Source organism: Gopherus flavomarginatus, chromosome 2 (assembly GCF_025201925.1).
Source record: "Gopherus flavomarginatus isolate rGopFla2 chromosome 2, rGopFla2.mat.asm, whole genome shotgun sequence".
Classification (NCBI taxonomy): domain Eukaryota; kingdom Metazoa; phylum Chordata; order Testudines; family Testudinidae; genus Gopherus; species Gopherus flavomarginatus.
The window spans coordinates 12,695,780-12,716,453 of NC_066618.1; the positions used below are offsets into that span (position 1 = coordinate 12,695,780).

Consider the following 20,674-nt stretch of genomic DNA (forward strand, 5'->3'; position numbering starts at 1 on the left):
AGGTACTCTTCCTCACTTCACCAAAAGTGAGATGGCTAATACTGCTTGAAACATCTTCTTACGTTCCAAGCCGAAGAAGAGGGTACAGAAGATCCCTCAAGCAATCAGTGTTGTGCTGGAGTGCCACCAGAGCCAGATCTGAGAAACTTAGTGTCTTCTCATTCTCTCTCTCTCTCTCTCTTTTTTTATACTATATTGTGGGCCTCTTCTCTTCCCAGTCTTCCACTCCTGCACCTTCCGTGTGGTAACTATTGTTTAGTATTAGGTGTGGTGGATGCTAGTTCCCTCCTGGATCAGAAATGGAATAATAATCCACTGGAGATGGAGGGCTGTTATACACCTTGTTCTTTGACCTTGAAAATGCTATTCGAAGGTACAAGCTCATGAGACTGAATTGTAACAGTGCAGCCTTCATGACTTGTAAAACAGCAAAAAGCTGTAAGGAGCAAGCAAAGCTGTATGCCAGTTAACAGGGGCATAATGATCAACTTGAAGATAGTCCATTTCTTAGAGTAGTTGAACCCAAGGGCCTTTTGGTTCAGTATTGACACCAGATCAATCAGATCGTAGGAACTGAATTTCAGAGTTTCAGCTACTTTACCAAGTGGTGACCACCTTGAATAGATTGATCTGTCATGTTAAGGAACCACAAGCTCAGTGGATACAGAGAATATTGGGCCCTTGATGGATGTATTCCCTGGTAAGATTGGTATTTAATACACCTCTACCTCGATATAACGCTGTCCTTGGGAGCCAAAAAATCTTACCGCGTTATAGGTGAAACTGTTATATTAAACTTGCTTTGATCCACTGGAGTGCACGGCCCCACCCCCCCAGAGCACTGCTTTACTGCGTTATATTCAAATTCGTGTTATATCGGGTGGCTTTATATCGAGGTAGCAGTGTATATGCATTTCCATCTTGATTACAAATAGTGACGTGATATCGGATGGCATTGATAGCCCGCAGGTAGCCAACAAAAAGTTTGTGAGCTGGTGCCACTCATAGTGGAAAATTCAGTGTCACTACCTCTTAGAAAGACTTTGTCCAACTGAGGTTGAGCTTTTTGTCTTTGTATGTAGTGTCTTTACTAAAGCTTAGGTAAGTAATGTTGACTGCTTTTAAAATGAAAAACTATATATGTGCTATGTGTGGCTGATATGTGTGTGCAGTGTTACTATCCTCTTCTCCTTCACTTTCCTATTTTAAGTTCACCTTTTTCCACAATTCTTCAAATGTTGTTTTAAAAATACACCTCTACCCTGATATAATGCTGCCCTTGGGAGCCAAAAAATCTTCCACATTATAGGTGAAACCGCATTATATCAAACTTATTTTGATCCGCCGGAGTGCGCAGCCCCGCCCCCCTGGAGCACTGCTTTTCCGCATTATATTTGAATTCGTGTTATATCGGGTCGCGTTATATTGGGGTAAAGGTGTGTTAAATAAAAGAAGACTTAACCATTTATGTACCAACTTTCTTGTTGGATGAGACAAATAGTTGCCACATTTTCATAGAATCATAGGACTGGAAGGGACCTTGAAAGGTCATCTAGTCCAGTCACCTGCATTCATGGTAGGACTAAGTATTATCTAGACCATCCCTGACAGGTGTTTGTCTAACCTGCTCTTAAAAATGTCTATGATGGAGATTCCACAATCTCCCTAGGTAATTTATGCCAGTGCTGACAGGAAGTTTTTTGTAATGTCCAATTTAAACCACCCTTGCTAAGCCCATTGCTGTTTCTGCTATCCTCAGAGGTTATGCAGAACAATTTTTCTCCCTGCTCCTTGTAACAACCTTTTATGTACTTGAAAAGTTTTATCATGTTTCCCCCCAGTCTTCTGTTCTCTAGGCTAAACAAACACAATTCTTTCAATTTTTCCTCACAGGTCATGTTTTCTAAACCTTTAATCATTTTTGTTGCTCTTCTCTGGGCTTTCTCCAATTTAGCCACACTTTTCCTGAAATGTGGCACCCAGAACTGGACACACTATTTTACTTTTTTTTATTTTTATTTTTTTTTGTTATACAGTTGACTCATATTTAGCTTGTCATCCATTATGACCCCCCAGATCCCTTTCTGCTGTACTCCTTCCTAGACAGTCACTTCCCATTTTGTATGTGTGCAACTGATTGTTCCTTCCTGAGTGGAGTACTTTGCATTTCTCCCTGTTGAATTTCATCCTGTTTACTTTAGACCATTTCTCCTGTTTGTCTGGATCATTTTGAATGTTAATCCTGTCCTCAAACACTTGCAACGCCTCCCAGCTTGGTATTGTCTACAAACTTTATCAGTGTACTCTCTGTTCCATTATCTAAATCATTGATGAAGGTATTGAACAGAACCAGGCCCAGAACTGATCCCTGCAGAACCCCACTCAATATGCTCTTCCAGCTTGATTGTGAGTTACTGATAACTGCGCTCTGGGAATGGTTTTCCAACCAGTTCTGTGCCCACCTTACAGTAGCATTCTGTTGTTTTTGTGTCACAGGGTAGCTGATCTCCATGGATAGATTGAGCCTAGGGCCCCTGGCCTGAAGCAAGTGAGCCCAGTCCAGCTAATTAAAGAGGGTTGGGCTGTACCTGGGCCTATAAAGGGCTGCTAGTAGACAGCTTCTGGGGAGAAAGGACTGGAGCAGGCTGAGCCCTGGGGAGGAAAAGCCACAGTGGAGTAGAGCTAACTCCAGTAAAAGCTGGATTATCTGGCACTTCACTAGCCAGAAAGCTCTATAAACTGGCATTTATGATCTTCATTGAAATTCCAGTTTATAGTCCAGTTGGCGCGAGGCTGGCAGGAGGTTAAGGTGCAGGAGGGGGTGTGGAGCTTAGGCTCTAGGAGAGAGTTTGGATGCAGGAGGGGGCTTGGGAAGGGGTGCATGGTGCCAAATCCAGGGGCTGCTCACCTCAGGAGGTTCCCCACAGGTGGTGACCTGTCCTGGCTGCTCCCACTTGGCCCTGCATGCTAGCAATGCGGCTCTCATTGGCTGGGAACCGCAGCCAGTGAGAGCTGAGGGTGCGGCACCTGCAGGCGGAGCAGCATGCAGAGCTGCCTACCACACCTCCGCCTAGGAGCAGCTAGGACAGGTTACAGCTTGCACCCCCTCCTGCATTCAAACTCTCTCCTAGAGCCCGCACTCCGTTCCTCCAACATGCTGGATAAAACAGCTTTTACTGTACTGTGGTGGGTCCCTGGGCCAGGGGCTCAAGGAAGCAGCCTTGTGGCTGCAGCTCCTGGAAGGCAGCAGAGCTGGCTGAGGCTGGGAGGCTGCCAGAGACCCCTGAGAGGGGAGGCTGTGAAACCTGGGGTCAAGGATCAAGTTAAGACTGTTCTGTTTGTTTAACCTCTGTTGTGAAAATAAACCTCCTTGACTGAGAGTGGGTGTGATGTCACATGCTTTAGAGCCGGGGGAGAAGTGATGGCCTGGTGACAGTTGGACACACTTTTAAGCCCATATTTTCCCACAAATGATGCATATGTTTTTGTTAAAACACATCATTGTATGCAGTAGTGTTGTAGCCATGTTTGTCCCAGGATATTAGAGAGGAAAGGTGGGTGAGGTAATATCTTTTATTGAACCAATTTCTGTTGGTCAGAGAGAAGCTTTTGAGCTTGCACAGAGCTCTTCTTCTCTTCTTCAGTTTGCCTCTCTAATATATGACATTGCTGTTCATATTTTCTGTTTACCAAGCCCCTAATAGTATGACAAGCATCTGAATGGAGGATAGAGAAAAGGGATATAAAATAAGTGATTAAGGTGAACTTGGCAAATATTTTGCAGTTTAACAGTATCCCTCTACTTCTTAATCTGCTTCATCTTGATCAAGCCATGCCCCTCAAAATTAATACCTTCCTTTCCCATATCCCATTACCAGGGATGGAGCATGAGGGAAATATATGAGGGAATTAAAGCACAAAGTAACTGGCTGATGAGAAGATGCCCTCTAAGTTTCTGGGTAGCTCCAGCTGTTTCCTGTGTGCTCCAGTATGGTGTTTGGAAAATTTTAGGGCATGGATGAAATGCAAATGGGGATTTTTGCCTCCTAGGAACCAGCCTGTGAACATTCCCATTTGATTTTTGGATTAAATTTTGTTTTCTTTATTTTGAAAGTTCATTTAGGTAGGATTTGTTGTTTATTTATTACTATTTGTTCCAGAGTTGGAAATACTGCTCTGGAATGCATCATACTGAGCTTAAACAAGTCAATATGTGGTTTGTTAGTTTGGCCTCCACCTCCTGCTTGGAGGGTTTGATTTAGCCCCAGACTTTTGCAGAGGAACTGAGAGGTCTGTTTTATGGGCAAGGGAAATTGCTTTTTTAAAAAGAAGTGTTGAGCTCTGAAAGGTTCACACGATGAGATGCACTTTGTAATTATAAACTAAGGTGATCAGATGAGATGAAGAAAATATCGAGGGGGAGAGGGCGGAGGAGAATGTTGCTGGCGGAGGGAAATATCGGGACAAATTGCGTTCCGACCAAAGATTGGTCGGGACGGGGGACAACCACCAAAATATCAGGACATCTGGTCACCCTATTATAAACTGTGACTTATATTAAAAATTCCATTATTTTAAGTAGGAATTGATGATGTAAACCAGTTTCTGCCTTTTTAATATTAGTGTAATAATCACAATCAAATAAAAGGCCAGTGTGTCCATTTTTCTTCAACATACCTATTTCCAGCTTGAATCCTGTCATGTTTAAAGTGACGTTTTTCTAGTAAGATCACACAGTGCTGTCGACAGGATTAATTTAGAAATCATGTAACTCTGGTGGTGTAGCATCAAAACTGAAAAGCTGTGTTTACCTTTAAAGTAACATTTTGACAGTAATTTTTTAGTACTTTTTTTCATTGTTCCATTTGAATTATGAATCGTTCATTTTAAAATATCCTGTCTTAAATGGAACTCTGGGTAATCTAGTGCTTTTTATTTTTGCAAATATCTAAGTATATTTTCAGTTTCTTTCATTGCCTGAGTTACATGATTCAGAGTATTTAGGAAGATTGGCTGTTGGGCTAGTTTGTTAGAGAATGTCCAATTGTAATTAGATCACATCTCAGATAATACAGAGGAATGGACTAGATTTACTAACTATCCTTTCGAAACCAAAAAAGTCTGTGAATTATTTGGTAGCTTGTACTGTACTACCATCTGTGTATTACCTACATTGTTCTGCTTTTGGAAACAAATGACTTATTTGCATAGACTCTCTTTTAAAAGCAGCAAGCTAACCACCTTTCCTTCTCTAAAAGAAGATAATAGTTTGGATGTCCCATTATAGAAAGTAGCTTTAAGAATGTACAGTAAAACAATTGCCTATGTGCTTATTTGCTTGTTTTCTTTCTGTTCATTTTTTAACATTCGCCATTGCTGTGTCTCTTCTGTTAGTTGTGATAGGGTATACAAACTCCACCCCGACCACACCTATAGAAAATGCTCCAACTGGAGGAGCTGTAAAAGGGCAGGGGAACAGTTCTTTTGGTAGCAGACTAGGGAAGAAAGCAGACCTGCTCCATCAAAGGAAAGCTGAGGAAAAGGCAGAATCTGTCCCCACAACAGCTGCCCAAAGGTCAGGAGAGGAACTGCTACAGAGACAGCCTAAGAGAAACATTCCCCCCCTCTCTCATATAGAGTCCTAGTTGTTAGTTCCCCTTTATTTTGTTTGGATGACTCCCGCAGAGGAAAGCCCTAGGACTGATCTAGCCCAGGAAGGTGGGCTATGCTATAGAAAGACAGTTGCTGCCCGAAGGAGAAAGCACTACCACGCTACACGCAGAAGGTGTCTTGTGAGAGCAGACATCCTTCATGCTGCTTTAGCTCAGATGGCTACTTTGAGACAGTCATAAAGGGAGTAATAGGAAGTGGCCCAGGGAGGGCAGCCTCAATCATCCCTGGTTGTCAGATCACTTGCAGCCCTCAAAGGGCCCTGAGTCAGACTTCTGTGGAGTGGAAGGGCCCGGGCTCCTATTTCAACAATCGCCCTGCAGAGCAGAGGCCTAAGAACTGATCACTAGGCGATGCTACCCTATCAACCAATACCTGAGCGAGGAGCATTGCATAACTTACATGTATATTTCCTTTTTCCTCTGTTTTAATATTAAGCATTTTGTCTCCCATCAAGATATCTTTCTGCCTTGCTACAAAAAGCATGGCAATAGAGACATTATTCTCTCTGAAGGATAAAAGTTATTGATACTGTAGTCGTAGTTATTGGGTTTTTCAAAATTCACATTTAGTACTTCATTCTTCTTTGCATTGCTTCTGATGCCATCTGTGCTAATTTTTTTTTCTATTTTGTTTTAATACCAGTTGAAAAGAGTAATGAACATAGAGGGTGGCTTTCAACAAACTCGTATGTCATTGAGAGTTATAATTAACTTAGTGCATGTACATGTAGAACACAGGCAGTGTGTACTTTTCTTAATTATTCTTCCAGTTACCTCCTCCACAGTGAGGATTTGCAATACGAAATATTAACTTTATTCTTTTTGAACAATCTTTCTCTTTCCTTTCCCTGATACATGGTATTTTTTCATATAGCCAAACAAACTTAATTCCAGGATACTTCACTGCAGGTTTTAGGCAGGTAGGTCTTCCACACCCCTCACTGATCTAATTTAATTATATATGTTTATATTTATGCTCTCATTTTAAAATAACTTTGCATATTCATGCCAAAGAAAACTCTACAACACTTTAAAATGTTGTTGCTTGACCACATAAATTGCCTTCACTCCTCAGCATATAAATTGATCACCAGCATAATCCTAATTGAATATCATATGGCACACCATCCAGAAATCCATAATAATAATAATACCTAGCTTTGAGATCGAACAATGAAAAGCACTGTTAGAGCTTTTTTCAAAGGAGGTCAGCGTCAGTATCCCCATTTTACAGACAGGGCAATTGAGGCCAACAGAGGTCAAGTGACTTGCCCAAGGTCACCCAGCAGCCCAGTGGGAGAGCCAGGAATAGAATCCACGTTTTCCAAGTCCCAGTCTTGTGCTCTGTCAACTGATGATTTCCTGAAATTGGAAAAACACTTCTCTAAAGTCCACATGCTGAGAGCTGCTTCTAACCTTATTATTTAGAGCATTGAGCATATATTTCTAATGACCTGTTTTCTTTGCTAATCTGATCTATTTGCTTTAAAAGAAGCCAAAGCAAGTTATCCTCCTCCTTTTTTTTAAATAAGAGCCAGCACCATAATAAACAAATTATAAGTCTTGGGGAAATGTTGACATTGAGTCAGTCCCAAAGTTTTTTTATCTGTTGCACAAATGTAACCTAAGCACTTTACACACAAACAAATGAAGCAGACAGCTGGAATACTGTGCCATATGAATTTGATCAAGTATAACTCCAGCAGCGAGAGTACTTCCTTTGAAGCAAAAGTCTGCCATTGGGGTCTCAAGTAAACTGTCCCCTCTAGTGAAACCAGATACCCTCAATGTAGAAGACTAATACAGGCACTATAGATATGACTTATCTGTAGAATTACCATCCCTGTTTACATGTAAGACAGCCAAAAGAAATAGCTTTCACTCATAAAATCCCATAAAAAACAAATAAGGATATAAGGAGTAAAATCCCTATGAATAGCATATAAATTAGTGAATGTATCTGTTTCGAGAACAGTTATGTTACAAATCGCTAAATTATTATGACACAGAGGGTGATTACAGTTATCCCTAATGCGCATCTGAGGGAAATTGACCTTTAAGGTACAAACAATTCAACTACTAACAACTTGGGGTTTGAAGTGTTGTCAGAGAAACTTCTGAGATTCAGTTCATCTGCAAATTTGACACCATCAGCTCAGGATTAAACAAAGACTATGAATGGCTTGCCAACTACAAAAACAGTTTCTCCTCCCTTAGTTTTCACACCTCAACTGCTAGAACAGCGCCTCATCCTCCCTGATTGAACTAACCTCATTATTTCTAGCTTGCTTGCATATATATACCTGCCCCTGGAAATTTCCACTACATGCATCTGATGAAGTGGGTATTCACCCACGAAAGCTCATGCTCCAAAACGTCTGTTAGTCTATAAGGTGCCACAGGGTTCTTTGCTGCTGTCAACTCTTGTGATTTTCGCATAATATTTGGTAAAGTATAACCTCAGAGTTATGAACACCTCAGGAATGGAGGTTGTCCGTAACTCTGAAATGTTCGCAACTCTGAACAAAACATCATGCTTGTTCTTTCAAAAGCTTACAACTGAACACTGACTTAGTACAGCTTTGAAACTTTACTATGTAGAAGAAAAATGTTGCTTTCCCTTATTTTTTTAGTAGTTTGCGTTTAACACAGTACTGTATTGTGTTTGCTTTTTTTGTCTCTGCTGCTGCCTGATTATGTACTTCCAGTTTCAAATGAGGTGTATGGTTGGTTGACTGATCAGTTCATAATTCTGGTGTTCATAGCTCTGAAGGTCTACTGTATTTTTCTTACAGTCTGATTTCTGGGGTCAAGAGATTACATGAGATCTCTGCTTTCATTGAAAAAAAAATAAGCAATTTTCTAGCTCTTATGATTGCAGAGAAAAGCTTACAAACGTGACGTGAGTGTACCCTGAAAGCCTAGAAACGGGTAGATGATAAAAACATTTGGGTTCATTTTATTTAAAAACCTCAGGATTTTTAGGCTAACCATGATTTTTGGGACCTAACTTGATTTTTTTAAGCGTTTGGGACTGTTAATACTTAGTTTTGTACCCTGTTGTTTATTTAGAATGAGCAAATCATGTGGTTTTCTTGGTAGAGAACACTGTGCTTGAGGTGACGTCTGGGCTTTCAATACTATCTCCTATTTACTGTTGCTTATAACACTTTGAAAATATTCACCCTTTTGGCTGAAAATACCCTTGTTTTTTTTCTCTGTCAAAAGATGATTTTTTTTGGTAAGGTTTGAACAAAATCTGTTCACCCATTTTTCAGGTGAGATGTAGAAAATGTTCTTGTTGTAAAATGAAGACTCTTAAGTGTAAATCAAAGGGCAGAACTCAAATCTGAAACTTTGGGTAAGTACTTATCTCTTGAGGGTTGTTCTCCAGGTCAGTGTTTGGGTGCATTTGATGGTAGAGTTGGGCTTACTGTATGCAGTGTGGGTCAGATTAGGGTTATTGTGAGAGAACTGTATTTTTCACTTGGTGGTTTCTGAATGTGTTTAATGGTAGCAGTGTTAGTTTTTATATTGAATAGGATAGTGGTAAACAAACATCATTATCTGCAATAGAAAATTAACATTAGTTTCCATGTAGAGCTCAGTATGCAAGAATAGGTCACACGTCTCCTGGGAAGTTAAAAGGAAATACTGTCAGAGGCTACTAATAGTTAAAATATATGGCTGCTGTGGAAATTTAAGGCCTAAATTTTCAAAAATGACTAGTGATTCTGGGAGCCTCAGAGGTCTGATTTTCAGAGGAATGATGCTCAGCACTTTCTAAACACTCAAAATTACTAGTCTCGCTTGAAAATTTAGGTCTTAAATATTTACTGGCACTCCAGTCCATCTGCTGTCAAGCAAAGTCTGTATTACTAATATGAAAGAAATTTCCTGTACGTAATACTTCTGTATTCAAGTGCTAGCCATTGCCTAGGGGGAACACTGGGATAAACAAGACACTAGAAGATCTGATAGATCATCAGAGGGTCAAGTATTCCACGTTGTTCTTCTGGCCATGCACCTTATTTTTAAAGTTTATTTATTACTGAGGCAATTCTGTCTCTGTCACTTGCAGTCATGTTTTCTATCTCAGCTCACTGTGAGTACCTGAATTAGTGTTGTGCAGAGATTTCCTCTCTGTCTCCCTCTTCCCCCCTTCTTCCCCCATATTTCAGGTGCAGGGCTTGTCTTCACTGCAACAGTTAGCTCAAGTTATTCCACTTGAGTGAGAGAGAGACTGGATTGGCAGCTGATGAGTTGTGCCAATTCAAATTCTAGCCTGTAGCTGCACCCCCACTGCATTGCTAGCTTGAGGATCAGCGGCATTCAGGCTTCAAGCCCTGCATCCTGACAGGTCAGCTAGCTCATGTGCAAACCACCACTGAGCTCAAGCTAGAAATTTTTGTGTGTGCAAAGGAGTCAAGTGAGGGGCAACACTCAGTTTGTATCTGGAGCTAACACTGCAGTGAAGGACAATCCTGGTCCGTGACTAGGGCTCCAGGGTGCTACCATAACATACATACATAGATAATAATTATCAGAACCATGACTGAATGCACAGTTAATGATGTCTAACACTCAAGGACTAAAGTGATGTAGCACTGATAATGAAATTTTTGCCACGTTAATATCTCCTTTATATTTAATCATGGTGTCATAACTGTCCTACTCGGATCTGAACCTTAGAGTTCAGAACATGAGAAGCTAGCATGAAACCTCCAAACTTAATTACCAGCTTGGATCTGATATCGCTGCCACCAGCCAGAAAAATTCCAGTGTCTGGCTCACTTTGGTCTCCCCAAAACCTTCCCTGGGGAACCCCCAAGACTCGGATGCCCTGAGTCTCACCACAAAGGGAAATAACCCACTTCCCTTCTCCCTCTTCCCCTCCAGGTGTTCCCTCCCTGGGTTCCTGGAGAGAGATACAGATTCAAGCTCCGTGAATCTAAACAAAGGGATTCCACCCTCTTTACCTCCTCCCAGATTTCCCCGCCCTGGGTACTCTGGGAGATCCCCTGCTTCAAGTCCTTAAAACACAAGTACCAAGAGATTTAATCTCTCTCCCCCCTCACTCAGAGGGTATGCAAAGTCAGGCTTAGTAAATCTAACACAGAGATTTTCCCCCTGCCTTCGTTTCTTAGCCTTAACCAGTGAAAAACACTCAAACAGGTCTTAAAAAGAAAACTTTATATAAAAAGAAAGAAAAAGACATAAAATTGGTCTCTGTATCAAGGTGACAATATACAGGGTCAATTGCTTAAAGGAAAAATGAATAAACAGCCTTATCCAAAAAGAATACAATTTAAAACATTCCAGCAACTACACACATGTAAATACAAAAAAACAATATAAACCTATTGTCTTACTATCCTTGTACTTACAACTTGGAAACAGAAGATTAGAAAGCCTGGAGATAGAAAGATCACTGTCAGAGCCGAGAGGGTCACCGAACCAAGACAAAGAACAAAGAACTCACACCCAAAACTTCCCTCCACCCAGATTTGAAAAAGTCTTGTTTCCTGATTGGTCCTCTGGTCAGGTGTTTGGTTCCCTTTGTTAGCCCTTTACAGGTAAAAGAACATTAATCCTTAGCTATCTGTTTATGACACATGGGCAGTGGGTGAACCCTACCTTTGGGGAGGCTAACCCACCTTCCCTGCACACTGGAGCCCTGAGCCCCCCCCCCACACACACACAGTGGCCTGAGGAGCCTCAAGACACACACATGTGGATGCGCACACACACACACTGGCCTGACTCAGGCCAGCTGAAATACTGCCCCTGACAGCCGGCAGGCCCAGGCTGCCAGCTGGAGCCGAGCCGAGCCCCCACTGGCTTCAGGGTAGAGGGGGAGGGAGGGTGAAGCCTCCTGGCAGAACATTGGCAGGGCCATGGCTTGGGTCAGGGCAGGCTTAGTCCTGCATTCAGTAAACTCATAGAGTAAGCTCAATGACTGCGTAATTTTTTCTCTTTTTAAACAGCAAGAGAAGCTAATTAACAAACACTTATATAGTGCCTTACATTTGTGTCATGCTTTTTAGAGATTGTCACTGCCCTGAGGAGTTTACATCAAAAGGCTCTAATCTTGCAAATATTTATGCATATCTATAACTTTGTAAGCACAGATGCATTAACTTCAAATGTTCACATACGTAATTGTTTTCAGGATCATGATCTACCTGAAATAACCAGGGAGCGCACAGACAGGAAAGATGTAACAAAAAAAGTGTTTAAACAAATAAGTGTCCCTTTACGTAACAAGCTAATCATGTAAATTTTCAGATTTTTAAATAGAGGCTGAGATTGGGGAGTGTGAGAACAGACAGCAAAGGAGTGCAAGTAAACAGAAAACTAAGTTAAAGTGGGCTTTTAGGAGGGATTTGGAGGAAAATGAAGAACTAAGTAGGTATTTCAGATTTACACAGGTGTAGCTAAGATCAACATTTGAGCTCCAAATCAAGATTTATGAATTCAAAGACAAGAAAGCAAAATGAATGAAATGTAAGGTGGACAATGTTGTTCATGACGCTGAGTATAAGAGGGTAGCATGTAAGGGACTGTAAACTACCTTTAGTCTCCATACAGATTTGATACTTGTTTGATATTTAAATGTATGGAAAGTGAGGTTTGTATTAAGACAAAGAAGAGTTCTCATGATTGGTAAGTTAATAGAAAAGCAAGATTAAGTGTTTTACATTTGCTGACACTGTGTTTTCCTAGGAATCTGCTTTGGGGGAAAAATACATTTCAGAAATGTCCATTTTAATAAACATTAGCCCAAATGTCCAAAAGTGCACATGTAGAAATCCTTCAAGTGTTAGTGTGTCTGCATGCAAATTCATGAAGGCATGAGTAAGGCCCTACCAAATTCACAGCCATGAAAAAGGCATCATGGACCATGAAATCTGGTCTCCCTGCATGAAATCTGGTATTTTGTGTGCTTTTACCCTATACTATACAGATTTCACAGGGGAAACCAGTGTTTTCACAAATTGGGGTTCTGACCCAAAAGGGAGTTGCACGGGGGTCCCCAGATTATTTTAGGGTGGTCATGATATTGCCACCTTTACTTCTGCGCTGACTTCAGAGCTGGGCAGCTGGAGAGCAGCAGCGGCTGGCTGGGCACCCAGCTCTGAAGGTAGCATCCTGCCAGCATCAGCGCAGAGTTAAGGGTGGTAATACCATACCATGCCATTCTTACATCAACACTGCTGGTGGTGGTGGCTCTACCTTTGGAGCTGGGCTCCTGACCTTCAGCCACCATTTTCCAGTTGTTCAGCTCTGAAGGCAATACTGCCGCCAGCAGCAGCGTAGAAATAAGTACTGCAACCCTCCCTACAATAACCTTGCTCCTCCCCACCCCCACCCCTCTCCCATACACTCCTTTTTGGATCAGGACCCGTACAATTACAAGACCATGACATTTCAGATTTAAAGAGCTGAAAGCATGAAATTTACGATGTTTAAAATCTTATGACTGTGAAATTGACCAAAATGGACCTTGAATTTGGTAGGGCCCTAGGCCCGAGGCATTGTATATGTGAAAATTGGGTGCAATCAGAAATGTTCACACCATTTTGAGAATGTGGTCCTTCATTTATAGTTGTGGTTCTTAATATGTGAAAAGCATTTAGAACGTTGTTAATGTATAAATCAAAGTAAATAAATAGAATGGATTTTATACAAAAACGTTTAATTGTATGAACTTTTAGAGTACTGCCTTAAGCAACATAAGTTCAGTTTCTTTTAATGTAAAATTTACCATGTTAGCTAAACATAACCTGAATTTAAGAGAATATGCATGTACAAATTCTATTCGCTTTCAGATACTGTGAGTGTTTCCACTTTGTGGCAGTAAACCAAAAGTAACCATGTTGAGTTCCACTGCTGGTTTTTTAAAAGGGAGAAAATGTTTACCAAATGAAATATTGGGGAAAAAAATATTACTCTTTGACCTGTACTAGAATTTTGCAAATGATAGGGAGGAGAAAATGTTATGAAAACATAATTTGTATGATGACTGTTTCAACATTAAAAGAATTATTTTATTTTCACACAGCTATTAATTTATTTAAAAGACCATTCAATTCTACGATGGGTGTAGTGTGATGTTTTATCTCTATCTACTATTGTGTGTTTGTGCCCTGTGTGTTGAAGTGGTATGTTGCTCCTTTTTAGTGTGGATTAATATTATTGTATCTTTCTGAAGGATTTTCGTTTTCCAAATAGATCTGTTGCTTTGATCAGATTTAAAACTTTGATGTATGAGGAGAAAAACTGTCTGAGATACGTTAGACAGTATTTTTGAGGGGGGAAAATGAATGAAGTGAAATGTACTGTTTTATTAATGCATCCTTATGAAATTGTCAGGAAAATAGACCACCAGCCAAGCCACAAAAAACTATTTCCCACACTTAACCATGGTGATAAATAAAATGTCTAGTTTATTTTATTATTTGTTTTTAAAAAATCACTTTTAACAGTCAATTAGAATTTTGCAAGGCTGATCAAATCTGTTTGGAAAAGACACTGTAAAAATTGAAATCTAAGATGTTGATTGCTATTCTGGATCTGGGTGGTGGTTGTGTATACATTGCCTTCAGTAGTCCTGCACCTGTGAAAGGGCAAAGGAAATAGAGAGAAATAGCTTAACGACTCTTTTCATTCCATCTGTCACAGCAAAATGTTTAGGAGCCAATGAAATCCTTAAGTCAGCAGCTTCTGATTGAAGTGTTTCTCTGTGCCTTTAATTTAAATCTATATTATAATTGAAAAGAAGGTAGGTATAAAATGGTTGCTTGCTCAGAGTTTGTTTAAAAGATTATTTTTATTAAATTATAGCAGGATCAAAAAGTGAGGGTAATTAGTCCTTTGCTTATTGGTACCCCTTCTGCTCCATGTAAGGGAAGGGCAAGGTGGTCCTGCCTTCCCAAGGTTGTGATCCTATATAATGTAGGGTTTACTCTTCTCAAGTGATTTTAAGATAATATACTCTGGGTATCATGTCTCACAACAGCATCCAAAACATGCGAGTATCTAATAGTAATCTTGTTATATTTTTATTCTTACGTGCTATATAAATATCCTCTGGTTGCATTAACATTAGTATCAGAGGGGTAGCCGTGTTAGTCTGGATCTGTAAAAGCAGCAAAGAATCCTGTGGCACCTTATAGACTAACAGACGTTTTGGAGCATGAGCTTTCGTGGGTGAATACCCACTTCCTCAGATGCATGTTGTGGAAATTTCCAGGGGCAGGTATATATATGCTAGCAAGCAAGCTAGAGATAACGAGGTCAGTTCAATCAGGGAGGATGAGGCCCTGTTCTAGCAGTTGAGGTGTGAAAACCAAGAGAGGAGAAACTGGTTCTGTAGTTGGCAAGCCATTCACAGTCTTTGTTCAATCCTGAGCTGATGGTGTCAAATTTGCAGATGAATTGAAGCTCAACAGTTTCTCTTTGAAGTCTGGTCCTGAAGTTTTTTTACTGCAGGATGGCCACCTTAAGGTCTGCTATAGTGTGGCCAGGGAGGTTGTAGTGCTCTCCTACAGGTTTTTGTATATTGCCATTCCTAATGTCTGATTTGTGTCCATTTATCCTTTTCCGTAGAGACTGTCCAGTTTGGCCGATGTACATAGCAGAGGGGCATTGCTGACATATTATTTCGTATATTACATTGGTGGATGTGCAGGTGAATGAACCGGTGATGGTGTGGCTGATCTGGTTAGGTCCTGTGATGGTGTCGCTGGTGTAGATATGTGGGCAGAGTTGACATCGAGGTTTGTTGCATGGATTGGTTCCTGAGCTAGAGTTATTATGGTGCAGTGTGCAGTTACTGGTGAGAATATGTTTCAGGCTGGCAGGTTGTCTGTGGGCAAGGACTGTCCTGCCTCCCAAGGCCTGTGAAAGTGTGGGATCATTGTCCAGGATGGGTTGTAGATCCTTGATGATGCGTTGGAGAGGTTTTAGCTGGGGGCTGTATGTGATGGCCAGTGGAGTCCTGTTGGTTTCTTTCTTGGGTTTGTCTTGCAGTAGGAGGCTTCTGGGTACACGTCTGGCTCTGTTGACCTGTTTCCTTATTTCCTCGTGCGGGTATTGTAGTTTTGAGAATGCTTGGTGGAGATTTTGTAGGTGTTGGTCTCTGTCTGAGGGGTTAGAGCAGATTAACATTAGTAGTTATATTAGAGCCTTGTTTTTACCTAAAAATGCACATATTATTTTAGATTTACATTATATTACCATGTTATATGTTCAGTGTCACTAAAAATTGTGCAGTGAAATAGATAAGATTGTGTGAGAGTCGTATGAGGTATTTTTCCAGGAGAGGTAATGTAGATTGTATTGATCCAGATCTCAAGTACACCTCTACCCTGATATAACGCGACCCGATATAACACAAATTCAGATATAACGTGGTAAAGCAGCACTCCGGGAGAGCGGGGCTGCGCGCTCTGGCAGATCAAAGCAAATTCGATATAACACAGTTTCACTTATAACGCAGTAAGATTTTTTTGCTCCCGAGGACAGCGTTATATCAGGGTAGAGGTGTAGTAATAAAATTAAATATTTCTAAATACTTATTTTCATCAGGATTAGTCCTGAGGAAATTCAGAAAATGGTTGCTTTTCTAACATGTATCTGATAACCTGGCAATGAAGATTGTAGTGGATATTTGGATAACAGTTGTCCTACTCCCTGAGAAGGAGTAATAGTAGAAGGTAGTTGCTAAACCTGTGGGCTGAAAGCATTTGGGCTTACTAGCGGTCCTTTGTGTACCTCATGAGTGATAGCTCATAGTCTGTATGTTTTATTATATCTTTCAAAAATGTTTCTCTGCCTCCCTTATGCTGCAACTTCAGTTACCCTGGTTCAGCACACAGGGCCACGTAAATCTGTTCCACATTAGGAATTGCAGCCTTACTTTCTGACACTTCATCTAATTCTCTGTGCTACAAGAGTTGTTTGTTATGCTTTTTCATGTTCTATAACATAGCTGTGAAGGCATAAGCAGTAGAATTAAAAAAAAAAAAAAACCTGTGTGGAATGAGTTTGTGTCTCAAACAGTAAAGTGTTTTGCCCAAAATATGCCCAGGGATCAGTTGACTTCTCCTGATGACATTCTGTTTTAGAGCAGAGTTTCATTTCAGAGTCAGATTTTGCCAGCAAATTACTGGCTATAGGTCACAGTATCTGTTTTAGGTATTTCTAGAGCATCTATCAAAGTAAGATCTCAGTATGGTATCACAAGAGTTTGGATTGTGTGGAGAGCCAAACCTGATATGTATATGCAGACCTCTGTGTGTAAGTTTGACAGTGAAGGATATGGTGTAATGTGTGAAGGTAAAGTTGATGAACATCAGGAATTTTCAAATAATATATAACCTTTTTATATCTGGAAAACTTAAAGCGTGATTTCTTTTCCCCCCATTTTATAGTGTCCCAATGTAATATCAGCTTGAAGAAGCAAAGGAGTCGAAGTATCTTTAGCACCTTATTCTGCTGTTTTCGTGACTACAATGTGGAACCACCATCTACCAATAGCACTAGTACTCTTCCTCCATTGGTGGAGGAGAATGGAGGACTTCAGAAGGTTAGTGACTTGTACCATTTTTTTTTATTTATTTATTTTTGTTCTTTAGATCCTTGTAAATAAATTTGCAGTCTCAAATTACATGGTATGTTTCCCATGTGAAAGGCTCAACTTTATTGTAACTCAAATAGTGTGGACATCTTGAAAAAGTACTAAATAGCACCTGTTGAGACACCAATTTAAAATATTTTCATTTTTCTTTAAAAAGGTAAACATAATTTAAGACAAGGTTCTAGTACTGCAGCTCTGAAGAAAATAACTGTATATGCAAACAATGTGGACATATCTGCACTACAGTTGTTATGGGGCTGCAGCTGTGTTCCTGTAGCAGTGTAATGTAGACACTTTCTCTGTCGATGGATTAACCTTATCACTGGAAAAACCTCTTCCATCTCTCCAAGGCAGCAGCGAGGTCAACAGAAGAATTATTTTGTCAATCTAGCTGCCTCTACACCAGGGGCTAGGTTGACCTCACTGCAACACTCAGAATGTGAAAATTTTCACAGCCCTAAGCTACGTAACCGAATCAGCTAATTTTTAAGTGTGGACCAGGCCTGTATAAAATCTCAAGGAACCCAAAAATCTGGACTTGTGTTGTCATAGGAAAAGGACTCTCGCTTTTTTCCTTCCCCCAATCCACCTCCTTTACCCCCATTGTTGATCTCCAACTGAAGAAGGTTAGATATTATTCCTTTTGGAGCCAATTAGCACTACTTTGAGCTGCAGTTGAAATAGCTTTTTGAGTGATATGAGGCATTCCTAGCATGGGGTAGGGTAAGGGAGCAATTCACATTCTGATTCTTTCAATCCCACCTCACCTCATAGGTATTGTGCTGCCATGAGACCACCCCAGAGATGTCAGTTTAGAGTGATTATTTTCCCAGGTTGCAGGCTGTGTTGTGCTAGCTTATTTTGAGGTTTAAAATAGTAATTGAACAGTGGGTAATTTAAATTGAATAAGCCCTTAAAATTTCTAATCTTTAAATGAAAAAGGAGTGGCTATGAAATCCAGAGGGATACATATCCATAAAACTATAGCATATAATGATAACTTTGTACATATTTTAAACTGATAACATGGAGGCAAGTTGCCTTGCATGACCAAAGACTTGGTTTGGCGTGGGAATCAGAGGCATCCTATCTTTTTCTCAAAGCCATGCTATATTTTCAGAACTCTCCATGGCAGAATTGTATTATAGTGTTATCCAGAGCAACTTCCCATCTGTTCCTTTAGGCATGGGAGCCTCAGAAGAATAGGGGTGAGCCTTTGCTGCTGGTGTGGGCAAGAGTAGTAGAAATAAAGGAATTCCTTCTCCCTTCCACATCTCACACAGCTCCAGTTCAGAATCTTGACACAGTTCCTGTCAGTTTCATGTCACTTTTCTGCTTTTGTAAATGCCTCTTGGACTCTGAAATGCTGGAGCAGTGGCACAGGAGCTATCCAGGGGAAGGAAGAAAGGATGAGCAGATCAGGATAGCAGGGAAACGAAGTGGAGGGTTGGAGTGTTGAATTGGAATAGTGCAAACTAGTCTGAGACTGAATTTGGTCCATTACCCATAGGGCCAGTAGGTTAGGTGCACTGCAGTGTGTATGCTGTACCCAGAGAAGAGGTGGAATTGCATCTCTGTCCAGTAGACCTCTTTGCCTAACTGCAGCTGCATTATTGACTAACTGTGGAGTGAGCAAAATCTAGTCTTCCATGAGAAAGGGAGAGTCTCAAACTTCCAGTCTACTGCAGGGAGTGTGTGCAAAAATGTAGTAATATGGAAGAAACCAGGGAATTAACAAAGCTCTGTCCCTTACAAAATAACAGGATGTGGGAAGGATGCAGGGAGAGAAGATTATTGGCAAAATAAGAGGTGAAAAAAAAGAATAAATTCCAGAGGAAGAAAAAGATCCAGAGAAAAGAGATAAAAAGTAAAATATTTGAGTGTTAGCAGTGGTATTGTGTTGGGAGACCAAACTAATAAAATGATCAAGTTCTTTGGCTTGATGGCCAAAAACTTCAAAATGTAAACTACTCCTAAATATTTTGTAATTCTCTCACTTTTTAATGTACGTGGTATCCTCAGATCTCTAGAAAATATCTTATAATTCAGTTTTTATGGGATAGAATAATTACTCTTTGTCTAATTATCCAAAATAGAAATGTTCATAAGGCATAATATTATACAGATAACTCTGACAAATGTACATTATGTCTTGAGGGACCCACTAAATATGCTGTGTAAATATTAGATATTGTCCTCATGTTAATTTGTATTAATATAATATTAATATTAAACAGTTGACTCCAATTTGTAAAATTCAGAAATGAATGTTCATCCAAATTCAGATAGTCAGAAACAAATGTCACAAGGTTCACATTTTAAAATTGGACAACAGTTTTCAGTGAATTCAGTAGAAGTATTCAGTAACTAAGTAACAATCAAAAGAATGCTTAGGAAGGATTAAATTTTTCATAACTATGAATAGACTAAAAAGTGAGGCAAACGTATTTTAATTTGTGAAAAGGCCCGTTTCAACAAAGCTTTAGAATACTTGGTAGTAAAAAGTGTCAAATCCTTAAACCACTTAACTAAGCCTGTAAAGTTATTGAAAGGAGATTGAGGTCTTGAACCTTGATGAAAATAAGTGAAAGCTATATGAATGTGTCATTGGTAGGAGCTTAGTTGCAGTGGCAATGTATATGCTGCCTTTATTTTAAATTTGAAATAACACTGTTAGAGAATTTAAAGTTGATAACTGTATAAATGATTTGGAATGATAAATAATTGAACACTCGGTGTCACATTGTATGAGATAATGCAATTTTTCAGAAAATGCTTTGAATTTGCAGCTCTCAAGTCAAATTTTATCAGGCAAGAGCTTTTCTGACCTGACTATTTCCCTGAAAAACAGAGGAAGGACATTAAGCAATCATGAAGTTAGTCCCTTTCAGAAGCTGTAGCATAAAATGGTCTGTGTATTTCACCTTCTGTCTTTTAGGGTTGTTGCTATATGGATGCTAATGATAAAGATAAGAAAAACAAATTAATAGAAGGAAGTAGACATGGGGAAAGCACATTGTGATTTTATAGAAATTTAGTGTAAGCAGTTCTAAAACTGTTAAAGAACATTCTTGAAATTGACCTAGTAGATTTAGTTTTAATTGGTTTAAGAATTAGTTTTTATCCGTTTCAGCATTAACAGCTTGTTGTTAAGCAAAATGGAGAGCAACAACTAAATTTTTGTAAAAAATGTCTTCAAAACTAAGTGAAATAAGACAGATCTGCTAACATTCTTGTGTTAAATAATTCTGTTGCTATTTAATATTTTTGGTTTACTCTGAAAAATATTTTTTAGGCCATACAGCAAGTGTGGTGGTTGCATTTTACCAAGCATTGCAATCTGGCATTGTTCAGCTGT

General features: G+C 39.8%; 1 protein-coding gene across 2 annotated transcripts in view; it reads left to right on the forward strand.

Moving 5' to 3' along the window:
- The window catches only part of CTDSPL (CTD small phosphatase like), a 133,284-nt gene that overhangs the window by 69,224 nt on the left and 43,386 nt on the right, over nucleotides 1–20,674 (forward strand). For both annotated transcript variants that reach the window (XM_050942801.1, XM_050942800.1), the window contains exon 2: nucleotides 17,111–17,265. In XM_050942801.1, coding sequence (XP_050798758.1) covers nucleotides 17,111–17,265 — 155 coding nt within the window. The remainder of the gene's footprint in view (nucleotides 1–17,110; nucleotides 17,266–20,674) is intronic.